This window comes from Acomys russatus, chromosome 11 (assembly GCF_903995435.1).
Source record: "Acomys russatus chromosome 11, mAcoRus1.1, whole genome shotgun sequence".
In the NCBI taxonomy this organism is placed as follows: Eukaryota; Metazoa; Chordata; class Mammalia; order Rodentia; family Muridae; genus Acomys; species Acomys russatus.
The window spans coordinates 60,987,868-61,003,411 of NC_067147.1; the positions used below are offsets into that span (position 1 = coordinate 60,987,868).

The window sequence follows — 15,544 nt, forward strand, 5'->3', positions numbered from 1 at the left end:
TCGCACTCCACCAAGCGCCTCGCTGACACCTTCGCTAACTCCCCATAGGTGAGAATAGGATATAAGCTGAAACCCCTCGGGGGCCCTTACAAACCACACAACACAGAACACAAGTCACAGGTTCCCGTCTCCTTTAAAGCTTAACTTTTAATCAGCTAAACATCTTGCGCAGGCCCCGAGCCAGCCCTGCATCCTGTTTCTTTGCCTGAACGACCACCTTCCCCAACTCCTCCTGGGCTGCGCGGTTTTTGGGATCTGCTGCTAGAACTTTCTTGAGGTCAGCAGTTGCTTTTTCCAAGTTCCCAAGGGCAGCCTGGGCAACGCCTCTCCGGTATAAGGCCTTTAAATGGCCCGGCTCCCGCTCCAGCACTCGGTCACAGCTCTGGGCCGCCAACTGGGGCTGTCCTAGCAACAACTGGCAGGCTGCCAGGTTGGAATAAAGGATAGTTTGTTCTGGGGGGCCGGGTGGGGGCAAGGTCAGCAGCATTCGGAGAGCCCGCCCATAGCATCGGGCAGCCCCCTGAGGGTTCCCAGCTCGAAACAGTTCGGTACCCCTTGCGTGTTCTTCGCTGGCTAGGGTCTTCTTCTCCATAGCCTCCAGCTCCCACGAGTCCCGGCCCTGAGTGAAGGAATCCAGTCTGAGCCTGGCAAGAGGTCCAGAGCATCCCGGAAGATGAATCTCTGCTTCCTCGCCTTGACACATGGACTCCAGGCATTTTTCTGTGAGTTCCCCCCACATTTTTTCCCTCCATTGCCCTGTGCCTATGGTTAGCTCTGCCCCGCCTTCTGGCATCCCAGAGCCAAACGGAAACCCCAAAGCCAACACTCGGCACTGGGAGCCGAGCTTGGGTTTGTCTAAGCCATGGCCACGGACTGTGATCTTTTTTACAAAGCTGCCATCGGGGCAGTACCAAAGATCCGAAATGGCTGCACCTAGGTTTTGCAGGGTCTCTTCCCGCTGCTGTGGTTGAGCGCTGTCCTTCGCTTTCACTGGGCTGATAGGCGAGGTCTCCATTTGACCTCCTGATCCCTTGGTAAAGGCTGAGCAGTTTGGACTGTAAAGTGATGGATCAAGTGTCGTTTAGACCTGAAAACAAACAAGCAAAAAACACCCACAACAATGTAAATCCCAAGATTCCTAGTTAGGGCTCCTCGTAGTCCTGGAAGTTTCGTTTTTACTTTTCTTTTTTTCCTTCTTTCCAAAGCCAGCGCCCACCCAGGTCTAGTTTACAACTGTACATTCCGTGATTCCCCACGGCTCGGGCAGCTGTCCCGACTACGGGCACTTGACTGAGTCAAAAAGTACCTGAGAGGCCAAAAATGCTGGCAGGGCGGTGGAAGTCACATCTCCTTCCTTGGGTTCGCTCCCGAGGCCCGGAGGACGAGCCTGGGAGCAGATGACAATCCGTCCTCCATCCCGGGAGACTGAGATGCTCGTCCCAACGTGACGGCCAATCGGGAGGACAGAGAGGTTGCTTAGCCCGCCTACGCGTGACGTCACTTCCCCAGCAACCGTGAAGCTCCGTACCTTAGCAACCGGACTAGACCGAATCAATGGAATTAGGCCAGATCGAACCGAGCCTGGCAAAGATCTGGCAATGCATAGGGAGGAAAGTTGGGCTGCCGAAGACCCAGTGATGGTAGAGGGCTTTGCCAAGCATACGTAAAGGCTCCGAGTTCGAGCCTCAGTACAAAATTTTATATATTTTTTAAAGGCCGAGAGTTTAGCCGCTTCAGACCCTCCCGTGTTATTATTCCTAAATACAGAGATCTTAGCTGAAACCAAGCCCTGTCCACGTTGGCTCCTCCTTGACTTTTGCCTCACAGCCATCGACTGGGCGCCTTGATCCGGATCCTTAGTGTTGCGTGCCTACCACCTGGGAAAGACCTGGATTTCAAAGATCTGAGAGACCGAGCCTGTGAGCCTTAGACAGTGCTCAAGCCTCCAGCCCACGGTTCGATCCCTCGGGACCTCGTTCCGCGCCAGCGCGCTTTGTCCTGGTTTTTTTTTTTTTTTTTTTTTTTTTTTTTTTGTTTGTTTGTTTGTTTGTTTGCATGCCCCAGCGAGCTCTCTTCCTCCCCACAGAAGATGTGACTCAACCTCGCTGGGCGAACTGTCTTCACAGGCTGGGCCGGCACGGGTCTTCCCTTATTATCTAAGTCCCTCACCTCGGTATATGCTGTTCCTGTGTTATTGACAGGGTCTTCTGTGTCCCTTGCTGGCCTGGGACTTTGTGAAGAAAGAGCATGGCGCCAACGCGCGCCACTGTGTCTGCTTCCGGTGGTACTGTGCAACACACCCTGTGCCTCACGGATGATGCAGGGGAAAAGAAAGGCTGACAGGCTTTAGCATTGATTAGAACATAAAAATAGGTGTACTAATAAACTTTTTCAGATATATTAAATACGTAACTAAACAGAGCGGCTCTGACCCAATTCTTACCCAAACATAGCCCAAGCAATTTAGGAAGAGAAGGAAATAGAGTCACACTTCTGAGTCCGTTGAATTCTAAGTTTCTTTTACTCCTTGGAGCCACTTGCTAATTGAAAAACCTCCTCTTAACAGAAAAAGCAAAGGTTTGCTGACCTGCCTTGAGAAAGTGACCTTGGGGTCCAAGTGGGAATGAAGCTAATTTCAGGATAACTGCAAGTTACACAGACCACTAAGGCGGGGTGGGAAGTGGGGGTGGGGACCAGCACCCAGGCTGCCACCTGCCTTTGTGAATCTGTTTAATTGCCCAGAAAATGTAATTCAGAGGTAACCCAAACCCACAGTTTCTGCTTTTGTAACACTGGCTTAATTACCCAAAAAAGCATAACTTGGGAATGGCAGCCTAAAAGACGCCCGTAAACCATGTGTGTTGGCACATGATTTTAATCCCAGAAACCAGGACGCAGAGGCAGGCGAATCTCTGCGACTGCTCTACAAATCAACTTCCAGAATAGCCAGGACTGTTACACAGAGAAATGCTGTCCCGGAAAAGCAAAAAAGGAAAAACAAAGCAAAAACCAGTTTTCTCAGTGGGGCACCGCACTGGGGGGAGGCAGAGGCAGGCGGATTGATGTGAGTTTGAGGCCAACCTGGTCTACAAAGCAAGTCCAGGACAGCCAAGGCTACACAGACAAACCCTGTCTCAGAAACCCAAAACCAACCAACCAATCAAAAAACCAGTTTTCTCTATTTGTGTTGAGCTCCAGGTTACTGATCTTGAGGGTGGAGGGTTGTTGTTGTTGTTTGGTTTTTGTTTTGTTTTGTTTTGTTTCTGTCTAAAATTTGGTTTTGAGCCAGACGGCCTTAGTCCACTGCCCCATCCCTAACACCTCGGGACTAACTATTGTGGTTCTTGAATCCCTGGAATCTCACCAAAAAGTAATCCATCTTCTCTCTCTTCCCCTTTCCTCTGAGGAACTTCAGGGAGGAAGTGGAGAAGTTTACACCCTGATCCCTGGACAAAGAAACCCATTTCCTCTTGTGACTTTGTATGTGTATATTTTAGCTCCAATAGATGCCACGAGGCAGTGACTGTGCGTGTGTGTGTGTGTGTGTGTGTGTGTGTGTGTGTGTGTGTGTGTAATGTAATGTCTCCATTCATTCAACAGGTATCTCCTGAGCGCCTGTCATGTCCAGGCACGTAGAACTGACGATACACGGGTGAATGAGATAAACACTGGTGAAACGTATCACCTTAGCCAGGCACAGTGGAGCATGCCTGTGGTCCCAGCACTCAGGAGGCAAAGGCAGGTGGATTGCTGTGAGTTTGAGGCTGGCCTGGTCTACAGAGTGAGTCCAGGACACTCAGGGCTACAGAGAGAAAACCCTGTCTCAAAAAAAAAAAAGAAAAAGAAAAAGAAAAGAAAAAAAGTGCGGTGTGCCAAGAGAGTGAGCTCCAAGGGGAGTGAGCATTCCTTGTGGAAACAGTTTTGCTGCTATCTGCAGAATGAGCTGCAGCCAGGCATGACGACTCCTATAATCCCAGCACGTGGGAGGTAGAGGAGGGAGAATCAGGAATTCAGGAGCTTGTTAGCTAAATGGTGAGTGAGTTTGAGGCTAGCCTAGGCTACCTGAGTAACAAAGAAGAGGAGGACAAATAAAAATCACCCAAAATCTGGACCTCAGATACCACATCTGGTATGTGTGTCCTGAGGGAAAGCAGCAAAACTCTTAACTGGGAGCCGTTGTTCCAAGCCCACAGTGGAGTCTTTTCTTAGCTAGTAATCCTTACACAGGGTTGGACTGTCCCTCAGTGGCAGAAATCCCCACCGGTGGGGGCAGCACCATGTTGTAAAGTGCTCTCCATGCCATGGCAAGTGAGCTGGGTCACAAGGCCCTGGTGAACTCCAGCCCAGGCCATCTGGAAAGGCTTCGTGCATGGAGCCCTCAGACTGCTGAGCCTGGAAAGGCAGCCGTTCTTGATCTGGAGCATTCGCTGTGGAAGAGGCAGCGGGAGGCAGCACAAGCCTCCTCAGTCCACCCAGCTCCATGCTCTTCTGGTGTCGGTTTCAGACTGCCCAGGCTGTTCCAAGCCACATATGCATGCTGCCCCGTGACAAGGGCTGGAGCCAGCTGGACACTTTCAGACTGTCAGACACCACACGTCCCACACAGAAAGCAACCAAATGTTGCCCTTATGCCCCACTGAGGCTCAAAACAGGAGCCTCCCAGAGGTTAAGCCAAAGTCCCCTCTGTTTAGTTTGGGTGGTTTCTGTGGGTTACGGTTCTCCTGGAACTTGTGTCAAAACTGTTGCTCCTCATTTCCTCCTGAAATTTCTGGAATGTACTCGCCTTACCGACAGGACTTTCTGCAGTGAAACATCTCATAGGAAGTGCCAGTAGTATGCCTGGCTGCGAATCACAACAGCACAGCCAGCCATTGTGCTAAGGGACAGTAGTCTTAGCTCATATGCATTAGCTAATGTCTATTACCTCATTTTCTCCTCACATAACTCAAGGAGCTATTTATTCATTCAGTCTTTTCCCCCCCCTTTGTAATAGTGGGGATCAAATTCCAAGACTCTGCAAACCCTTGGCATGCTGTTCACCACTAAGCCATACAACCCAGCCTGGAAAGCTGCCTCAGTGGGTAGGACCACTGGCTGCTCTTGCAGAGGACCTGGTCCGGTGCCAGGCCTCCACGTGGCAGCTCACAACCTCTGTAACTCCAGCCCCAGGGTATCCAATGCCCTCTTCTGACCTTTGTGAGCACCAGGCACACATACGGTGCACACACATGCATGTACGCTGCCTCTTTCCCAAACCTGCTTTATCTGCGGTTCTTTAATGCCTACACCTCCTTTCCGACCCACCTAGATGGGAGAGAAAGGAGGTTATTGGGAACAGGAGATGTATACCTTGTTGAATTCAGTTCCTGGGAGCGATTCCCCTGGCGTAGTCGGCAGGCTTTCAGCAGACCAGCAGTTCCACCAAAGTTGCTGCTGGATCCTGGAACAGCAGCCAGAGCCAGAGCCCCGAAGCCTCTAGGAGCATCTCAAACGGAGCAATGAACAGCCAAACAACACCAAGACCCAAAAAGCCCCTGCCTCTCAGAGTCTGTACTAAGATGTGTTTCAGCTGGCAAAAACCCAAGCCCCCCGCCCCCGCCCCATCACAGGAGGTGGTTCCTCTAGTGGGTAAACATCACCTGTTCTCTCACAAGTCCCTTCCCCCATCCCACACTTGGGATCAAAACAAAAGCATGTTTACATCCACTGCACATATATGCAGACTAAATACTCATACACATAAAAAAAATTTTTTTAAGACTCTTTTTTGAGATAGAGTCTCACTTTGTATTCCTGGCTAGTCTGGAACTTGATATGTAGACCAGACTCTATGGCCTTGAACTCACAGCGATCCACCTGCCTCTGTTTCCTGAGTGCTGGGACTAAAGGAGTGCTCTGCCATGCCTGACTTAAATCTTTTGGTTTGTTTGACAGTCTCATACATCCATATAATATGACCTTTAGTCATTTTCACCTTGCTCCAGCTCTCCCCCTCGCCCTGTTTCCTGCTTCTCGGCATCGTCTTTCTGTGTGTGACCCCCTGGGTTTGATGTGGGGCGCTCGCCCAAGTATGGCTGGGAGGTTATTTGGTGGAGTCTGAGTTGTTTGCCTTGACCACACCGTTGAAGAAATTAATCCCCCTCCTTAAGCAATCACCAACTGCCAACAGTCTCTCTGGGAAGGGTAAGCCCCTCATGGGCCCCTTGCCCATCCGTGATGCAATGTCACCCACAAAGCTTTGCTGCCGGCCTGCTTACTAAGCCCTGTGCTAGGCCACAGGCTGAGGAACAGGCCATAGATTACACAATTACAGCTGAAGATGTTAGGGTAAAAAACCTATTGATAGGGGCTGGAGAGATGGCTCAGAGGTTAAGAGCACTGACTGCTCTTCTTCCAGAAGTCCTGAGTTCAATTCCCAGCAACCACATGGTGATTCACAGCCATCTGTAATGTGATCTGGTGCCCTCTTCTGGTGAGCAGGTGTGCATACAGGCAGAGCGCTGTATACATAATAAATAAATCTTTAAACAAACAAACACAAAAGTCAGTGCATCAGGGCAATTAAAATGGACTGCTGGGTAAAGAGGCTTTCTACCAAGCCTGATGGTCTGAATTTGATTTCTGAGATCTTAGTGGTGGAGAAAACTGACTCATACAAGTTGTCCCCAGACTTCTACTGGTACACTGTGGTACATACACATGAACACACCATGAACACACACATGAACACCCAAACATACATAAACACACATGAACACACACAAACACACATGAACACACACTGTAAACACACACAAACACATACAAATACACACATAAACACACATGAACACACACACAATGAACACACATGCGCACATATGAACACACACACACTGAATACTAAGAGGCCTGAGTAGCTCAATACTGGACCACATGGTTGGCTTATTCAAGGCCTTCTATTTAATCATCAGCAGAGAGAGTTAAGGGGGGAAAGGGAGGAAGAGGAGGTGGGTGGAACAGAGATAAACGGAACTGAACCTTAATATCTACAATCTAGATAAAGTTGTCCTCTGTCCTCTAAATAGGCACCATGGCACACACTTATATATGCACACGAACACACCCACAGCCACACATGAACACATACATACCCACACACACATACCTACACACACACACACACCTACACACACACAGACACTATTCCCCTCACAATGATAATTAAAAAAAAAAAATTTTTTTTTCCGAGACAGAGTCTCTCTGTGTAACCTTTGCTGTCCTAGACTCACTTTGTAGACCAGGCTGGCCTTGAATTCACAGCGATCCGCCTGCCTCTGCCTCCTGAGTGCTGGAATCACAGGTGCACATCACCATGCCTGGCAATAATAAATTCTAAAAAAATTTAAAAGCAAGCAAGAAAAAAAGAAAAGGAAAGGAAAGTGTTGGCCTGAGCTGGGCATAGGGAGGCAGGACCACGGGAAGCTGAGGCTACAGGCTCTTGAGTGCAAGGCCAGCATGGGCTGTATAGTGAACCCTGTACCAGAAAAAGAGAGAGAGGGAAAGAGAGAGGAAGGGGAAGAAGAGGAAGAGCCTGGGAGGAGGAGGAGGAGGCTGCAGCAGCCGCAGCACAGCAGGAGATGTAGCTCAGCCTGTCTGGCGTGCAGGAGGCCCTGGCTCGATCTCAAGCATCTTAAGTGAAAACAAGAAGTCTTTAGTACCAGTGCAGCACCCTGCAGGGTCCCCTCCCCCCAGAGCACTAGCAGCCCTAATGATAGCATGCCCATGCGTGCCTCTGCGCCCCTGACACGGCATACCCATGCGTGCCTCTGCGCCCCTGACATGGCATACCCATGCGTGCCTCTGGGGCAAGGTTCTGTTTTTTTGTTTGTTTGTTTGTTTTGTTTTTGTTTTTGTTTTCAGAGCTAAAGTTATAGCGTGCTCCTACAATGATGGATGTGACTCAGAAAAGCCGAGGGTCTCGGTCCAGCTCCAGCAGGTGGAAGGCCAGGATTCCCCGAGCCAGCTGAGCGAGCAATGTCTACAGCAGAGAAACCCAGGTGGGTGGTATTGGGTAAAGCCACGGGGAAGTTCTTTTTCTGGGTGGTTCTGTTTTCTCGCTCTCCTTGTCATCTTGTGAAATTGTGGTCTCAGAGTGCGGAAGAAAGGTCAACTGAAGAGGGAAACGGAGGCAGGCGGGGAAAGGACCATCCAGCATGACTGCTTCCCCTCAGACCTATTCAGCGGACGGGGGAAGTGTGAGCAAACAGGTGAGACTGGGCAAGAAGTAAACGGAATCCGGTGAGACCTGGCAGTGGTCACAGTGGAAGCTGCCCCAGGCAGGGTTTCTCCTGCTGTGATGGGACAGCCACAACCAAAGCAGCCTGGGGAGGAAAGGGTTAACTGGGATTAATGTACACCTTCAGGTTGACAGCCCATCGCTGAGAAATCAGAACAGTGCTAAAGTAACTTCTATTGGCCTGTTTTAGTTGTCATCATCTCGGAGGGTTACTGCCCCAGTCTGCTCACCTAGGCCTGGAAGCTTCTTCCCTCTGTGCAATCTAACCTAGGCCTAGAATGTCCCAGCCTCTGAGACTTACTGCTGAATATGCTCATAGTTCTGGGTTCTTTCTCTCTCTCTCTCTCTCTCTCTCTCTCTCTCTCTCTCTCTCTCTCTCTCTCTCTCTCCCTCCCTCCCTCTCTCTCTGCTCCTGAATTGCTCTGCTTGGCCTCAAACTAACTCCAGCATCTGTTCTGACCTTCTGGCTCCTTCTCATTCTCTGGCTTGTCTGTCTTCACCTGTGTGTGTCTCTCTTCAGCCTGTCTCTGTAAAAAGTCTCCCAGTGAAACTGCCTCTGAATTCCAGGAACTATTTATTTATTTCTTGGTTTTTCGAGACAGGGTTTCTCTGTGTAGTCTTGGCTGTCCTGGACTCACTTTGTAGACCAGCCTGGCCTCGAACTCACAGTGATCCACCTGCCTCTGCCTCCCGAGTGCTGGGGTTAAAGGCGTGCGCCACCACCACCCAGCTTGAATTCCATGAACTAAATTGCCATGAACTCAACCCCACATCCTCTCAACTCATTGACTCAACCGAAATGGTGTACCACGTCTGGCACACAGTGAGTCCTGGTTTCAGTCCCCAGAGACAAAGAACAGCAACTACGGAAGAAAACGTCCAAGACAGAAGAGGCAGAGTCAAAGACAGTGGGAAGGGTGCGGACTTGCCATCCAGACTTGCCGCCAGAGGGCTCAGGCTGTCCATGGGGGTGGGGGCGATGGGGAATGGGGGGTGCGGGGAGGTGGGGGAGCGGGCTCTGTATACAGGGGTGCTGAGGTCAGTTTGGAGAAGAACCTCAGGAATGTAAGACCTTCCTGTCTCACCCGGAAGAGGCAGAATCCGGGTGAGAAGATATGAGAAGTGATTTATTTATTTATTTATTTTATTCACTTCTCCTAATTACTTTCAGAGTTCAAATATTAGTGGAAGAGGTTTTGCCAGAAGAGGATCTGCAAACCAGAAAGAAGCAAGTAAGACTTAGCACCTGACCCCAAGTGCTGCCTCAGGCTAAGTGTGCCCGCGACGAGAAGACCACAGGTAAGAAGCTGAGGGTGCAGGCGCTTGCTTTAGGTGCTGAAACTACCCCGACAGAGATTTGCCCTGGCTGGAGCACCTTCTGGGGTGACTCCTAGCCTTGGATGCTCTTTGGAACCCCCTGGGGATGCCACAGTATTGGCACTTGAGTCTGGACACAGAGATTCTCATTTCATTGCCGAAAGACATCGCCTGAGCTTTTAAAACTACACATCATCCCTCTCACGACCACCCCCAGGCCTGTGTGGGGGCGCACGCCTTTAATCCCAGAACTCGGGAGGCAGAGGCAGGTGGATCTCTGTGAGTTCAAGGCCGGCCTGGTCTACAAAGCAAGACTAGGGCAGCCAGGTCTGTTACACAGAGAAAAACCTAAAATACATACATACATACATACATACATACATACATACATACATAACATACATACATTACATACATATATACATACATTACATACATACATACATTACATACATACATACATTACATACATACATACACATATTACATACATACACGCACACATTACATACATACATCACATACATACATACATTACACACATTACACACACACACACATTACATGCATACATACACATTACATACATACATACATACACACACACACGCATACATACATTACATACATACATTACATACATACATTACATACATACATACATAACATACATACATTACATACATATATACATACATTACATACATACATACATTACATACATACACACATTACATGCATACATACATACATTACATACATACATGCATACATACTTACATACATTACATACATTACACACACACATACATACATACACACATTACATACATACATACATTACATACATACATAAATGCATACATGCATACATACATTATACACATACATACATTACATACACACATACATACATACATACATTGCATACATACACACACACATACATGCATACATACATTACATACATTACATACATACATGCATACATTACATACATACATGCATACATACTACCCCCGGTACCCCAGCATCCTATGTGTAGCCAGCAGGGAGAACCATCACCCCACAGAGTGCCTGAGACTGTTTAGGAACCCATTGCTGTAATGCAACCCAGAGGCCCTAGAGAGGCCTGTGTGGTGGGGGAGGGAAGGGCGAACTGATTTGTCCAGGGAAAACCTGACCAAATGCAGGTGCGTACTGGGGAAAGCCGAGGGGTGGCCTGGAGCTCCCAGGTGGCCTCGAGCCTAGAGGTGGTCAGAAGCCCACGCGAAACTTCGAGCCATTTTGGCTCGTGCCTGGCAGAGACTGGAGGCGCAGGCCTGAGTTGAGAGCTGGGTTCGACAGGCTGCCCTATACTGCGACAGGAGTGGACAGACTGCAATTTGGGAAAGAACTGAATAAGCAATAAAGAGGTTTTTTTTGAAGGGCCTATAAGCTAGGGCCCCAGAGCCGGACGTTGGTGGCGGTTGGCTGTGGGGGGCGGGGTGGGGTGTTGGTTGTGGTTTGTAAGTAGTTGTGCTCAAAGAAGAAGCAATATCTCTCCTTCCCCTGCCCCACACCCTTTCCCCCACTCTTTCTTTTTTGATACAAGTTTTCACTAGTTGTTTAAGTTGACTTTGGAATTGCTCTGTAACCCAGATATGCCTTTAAAAAAATATCATTGTAGCCAGGCATGGTGGCGCACGCCTTTAATCCCAGCACTCGAGGCCAGCCTGGTCTACAAAGTGAGTCCAGGACAGCCAAGGCTACACAGAGAAACCCTGGCTCAGGGGGAGAGAGAGAGAAGAGAGAGAGAGAGAGAGAGAGAGAGAGAGAGAGAGAGAGAGAGAGAGAGAGAGAGAGAGAGAGAGAAGAGAAGAGAAGAGAAGAGAAGAGAAGAGAAGAGAAGAGAAAAGAGAAGAGAAAAAAAAGACAGACAGACAGACAGACAGAAAGAGACAGCCAGGCCGAACTCTTTGGACCAAGCTGTCTTCCTCCTGGGCAGTGGTTCCCTGACTAGCTTTTTGGTTGTTGTCCTGGCCACCTGGGACTCACTCACTATGTAGAGGAGGCTGCCCTGGAGCTCACCGAGATCCCCCTGCCTCCTGAGTTTGGGAATAAAGGTGTGCAGCACCTCACGCAGCTGGGCTCCTGACTAACTTCTTGATGACTTGAGCTGAGGAGTTAAGTAAGCAGCGGGTGTATAAAGGACAGTCTGACAGCATTGAGAGATGCTCACAGTAGGAGGTGGAGAGCTCTGGGGACTCTCTTGCAGGAATCCTGGCTGAGGTAAAACTTCCGGCAGGCGGGGAGGGTCATAGCAAGGCCTGCTCTCAGTGTGCTAGAGTTGACTCCCATCCGCAGTGTGACACAGCAGGCACAAGATGGACTGGGAAGGATGGCTGGGACACGTCATCAGGGAGTTAAGGAAGCATGGTGGAAGAGCATTTCACCGAGCTGGTTTGGGACAAAATGGACGAGATGGTGGCACCATCCCTGTCTGTGAGAGAACACAGCGGCTTCTGGAGGGAGGAGGGTGTCATGCTGGAAAGGGCTTGGGTCGGAGAGGCACAGCAGTGGTTGAGATGAAGCTGTAGCTCGCAGTGAAGTGTTTGCTCAGCGCATGAGAAGCTGTAGCTCGCAGTGAAGTGTTTGCTCAGCGCTGGGCTGGGCTATTCAATTCCAAGCACTGGAAAGAATGAACAGGCCCTCGAGAAGGCACAGACGCCTTCAATCTCAGCACTCGGGAGGCAGCGGCAGGCGGTATGAATTCAAGGCCAGCCTGGTCTACAGAGCCAGTTCCAGGACAATGAGGCCTAATCAGAGAAACACTGTCTTGAAACAAAAACAAACAAACCAAAACCAAACCAAAAATCGCCACAACCAACCAACCAAACAAGCCAAAAACAACAGAAAAAGAATAAGCAGAATTCCTGGTGTGGTAGTATAGGCCTGTAATCCTAGAACTTGGCCATAGTGGTGATGGTGGTGGTGGTGGTGATGGTGGTGGTGGTGGTGATGGTGGTGATGGTGGTGGTGGTGGTGGTGGTGGTGATGGTGGTGGTGGTGGTGGTGGTGGTGATGGTGGTGATAGTGGTGGCAGGTGGGGTAGGTAGAGGCACCATGCTGATTGCCAAGTTTGAAGGAAGTAATGTGACCTCTTGTCTCCAGAGACAGACAGATGGACAGAGGTGATGGCTGTGTTGAGTGGATGAGGGTTTTTTTTCTTTTCTTTTCTTTTCTTTTTGCGTTTATAGACCTCAACTCAGTAATCTGCCTGCCTTGGCCTCCTGAGCTCTGGAATTAAAGGTGTGCACCACAAACAAGTAGTTGAAATTTCAAAGGAAAACCTCAGAAAAGAAAAATAAAATCTAGCCTGGTAGTGGTGGTGCACACCTTTAATCCCAGCACTCTGTGAGTTTGAGGCCAGCCTGGTCTACAAAGTGAGTTCAGGATAGCCAGGGCTACACAAAGAAACCTTGCCTGGGGTGTGTGTGTCGAGGGGACTGGGGTAGTGGAAAAAGAGGAGGAAATTACTAGAGGCCTGTCTGGGAAGGCGATCACATATCCTGGAGGGGATGGAGATTTCCAGACAAGAGCTAGGTGTGCCTGAGGCATTGTGGCACACACCTGTAATCCAAGCCCTTGTAGAAGTTCAAGGTTCTCTTTTGCTACACAGTGAGTTTAGGTTTAACTGGGCTCTGTGAGACACTGAAATATTTAAGTAAGCAAATAACGGGTGGGTGGTGGGCAGATGTCACAGGCACAGAGGGCTGCGACAAGCAGAATATTTTGAAAACATCACTAATAATTTTCTGCAGTGTAATCACTGGTTCTTTGAGGTTCTAGCAGCGTGAGGAATGCAAGAACAGAAGTGCCTTTCTAGGAGTCAGGAGAGAGCAGGCGTGGAAGGCAGAGGACAACGGGTGTGGAAGGCAGGAGACCGGGTGTGGAAGGCAGGAGTCACACACAAACACTTCTCATGGTGGCAGTTTCCAACTTGAGAGCAAAGCTGGTCAGGGGACAAGGGAGGAGGCGCCCACATCCTTCCAGAGCATTCCTTGAGCTTGCTGCTCTTCAGAGGACCTGAGTTCTAGTCCCAGCACCCACAGCAGATGGATCACGACCACCTGTACCTCCAGCAGCCACACATCTTGGACTCACTTTTTCATAGGCCTCCGAGGGCTTTGTATACACAGACACACAACACACACATAAATAAAAATAAAATAAAACCAAAAAAACTAAAAAAAAAATCTTTAAGAAAAAGAACTGGTTTTTTTGTTTTTTTTTTTTCTGAGACAGCATTTCTCTGTGTAGCCTTGGCTATCCTGGACTCACTTTTGTAGACCAGGCTGGCCTCAAACTCACAAAGATATGCCTGCCTCTGCCTCCAAGAGCTGGGATTAAAGGCGTGCGCCACCACGCCTGGCTGAAAAAGAGCTATTGTTATAAAAGTCACCTTAGATCTGAAATGCCCCAAGCAGAACCTGAGGTACCCGTACCCCCGCCTCTGCCTCTGGGCAAGGTTTTCTGTGTGTCTGGATTTGGGGGTCACGGCCTCGTCCGAGCATGTCTTACTAGCCACCTGTGTGTCCTGCTCTCTGTGTGTGCAGTGAAACCAGGCCCGATTCTGCCTGTTGCCCAGCCTTCACGGAGGCCTCTCTACTGGCCCAGGGTTAGCCAGGGCATTTACCCCAGGTAGGCTGCTACAGGCTCTGCTAGCCTTCTTCCCTGGCTCCCACAGTTCCCTGCTCCTTGCCTGAGCTTGCCTTCATGTGGGACTCTGATACACGTTGTCCAGGCCAGGAAACACTGCGGGCATCTCGTGGCCTTGCCCTGTGTTCATCACCCGCCCTGTTTCCTCATCTTCCTCTTTCCTTCTTCTTTCTTTCTTTCGTTATTTGAGGCAGGGTTTCTCTCTGTGTGTAGCCCTGGCTGTCCAAGACTCACTCTGTAGACCAGGCTGGCCTAGAACTCCTGGAGATCCCCCTGTCTCTGCCTCCCGAGTGCTGGCATTGAAGGCGCGCACGCAGCCACACCCGGCTGTCTTCTGCCTTCCTGACCTTGCCCAAAGCGATGGGGTGCAGTGAGGATGGCACAGAGCACAGCCGCAGAAGGAGAGGAGAAGCCGGATGGGGAACCCCACTGAGAGCAACACTTCGCGTCTTCTCCAGTCTAGTTCTTTTTCTCTCTCTTTCCAGATAGGGTTTAATGTGGCCCAGACTGACCTCCAACTTGTCATAAAGCAGCGTATGGCTTTAAACTCCCGACTATCTCTCCAGATGCTAGGATTTGGGGAGAGCCTCTTTTCTCTGCTGGCGTTGGAAACTGTCTCCTCTGACTTTTGTATGCTGGTGCCATACCTTTCTCCCCCGCACCCCACCCCGAGCGGGAGGCCGGGAGGGAGATGAAAAGGGAACGCCAGGGTGCTCTCTGAGCTGTGGACTTTGAAACCGCGGATGATAAATCCACTAAAATGTCTTTAATACCGTCTTTCGGGGGTTCACACACGCACACACAGATCAAAACAAATCTAGGGCTGAGGGGAGCGCCGGCTCCCTCCCTTTAACCCTGGCTTCCCTCCTGCCGCTCCCCCCGCCCCCCCGCAGCCCAGGGGTTGGCACAGGTAGAAAGGGTATTTACATTGCAGGAACTTGGTTCTTTTTCCAGGTGAGGGGTACTAAACCAGGAACCTCCTAGATCTCACCCCAAAAGCAACAAAACGGGAAGTTCTGTAATTAGCAAGAAAATAGGCAGAGAAAAATCCGCATAGGCAAAAATCCGAGCCAGAGTAGGAGGGTAGGGGGAGGAGCCCGTCTGCCTGTGGAGTGCGCCTGGATTCACAAACCCAGTCACCAGACTGAATCACCCCGTAAGGAAAAAAGAAGGCGGAGCCTGCCGACCTGAGGGCGGGATTTTTCGGAGTTGGGCGGAGCCTATAGAGAAGGCGGGGCTTCAGGGACC

The 15,544-nt window shown here is 49.9% G+C and overlaps 1 protein-coding gene across 1 annotated transcript; it reads right to left on the reverse strand.

Annotated features, from left to right (window-relative positions):
- On the reverse strand, window positions 1-1,456 carry Fkbpl (FKBP prolyl isomerase like). The gene is made up of 2 exons (XM_051153553.1): window positions 1,307-1,456; window positions 1-1,087 (listed from the first exon to the last, which is right to left on the reverse strand). The coding sequence occupies exon 2, from the start codon at window positions 1,013-1,015 to the stop codon at window positions 152-154; it is 864 nt and encodes a 287-aa protein (XP_051009510.1). The 5' UTR covers window positions 1,016-1,087; window positions 1,307-1,456; the 3' UTR covers window positions 1-151.
- Window positions 1,457-15,544: the final 14,088 nt, after the last annotated feature.

Bases quoted from the DNA above. Each gene is read 5' to 3' on its own strand.
- Fkbpl (XM_051153553.1), bottom strand. From the start codon at position 1,015: ATGGAGACCTCGCCTATCAGCCCAGTGAAAGCGAAGGACAGCGCTCAA.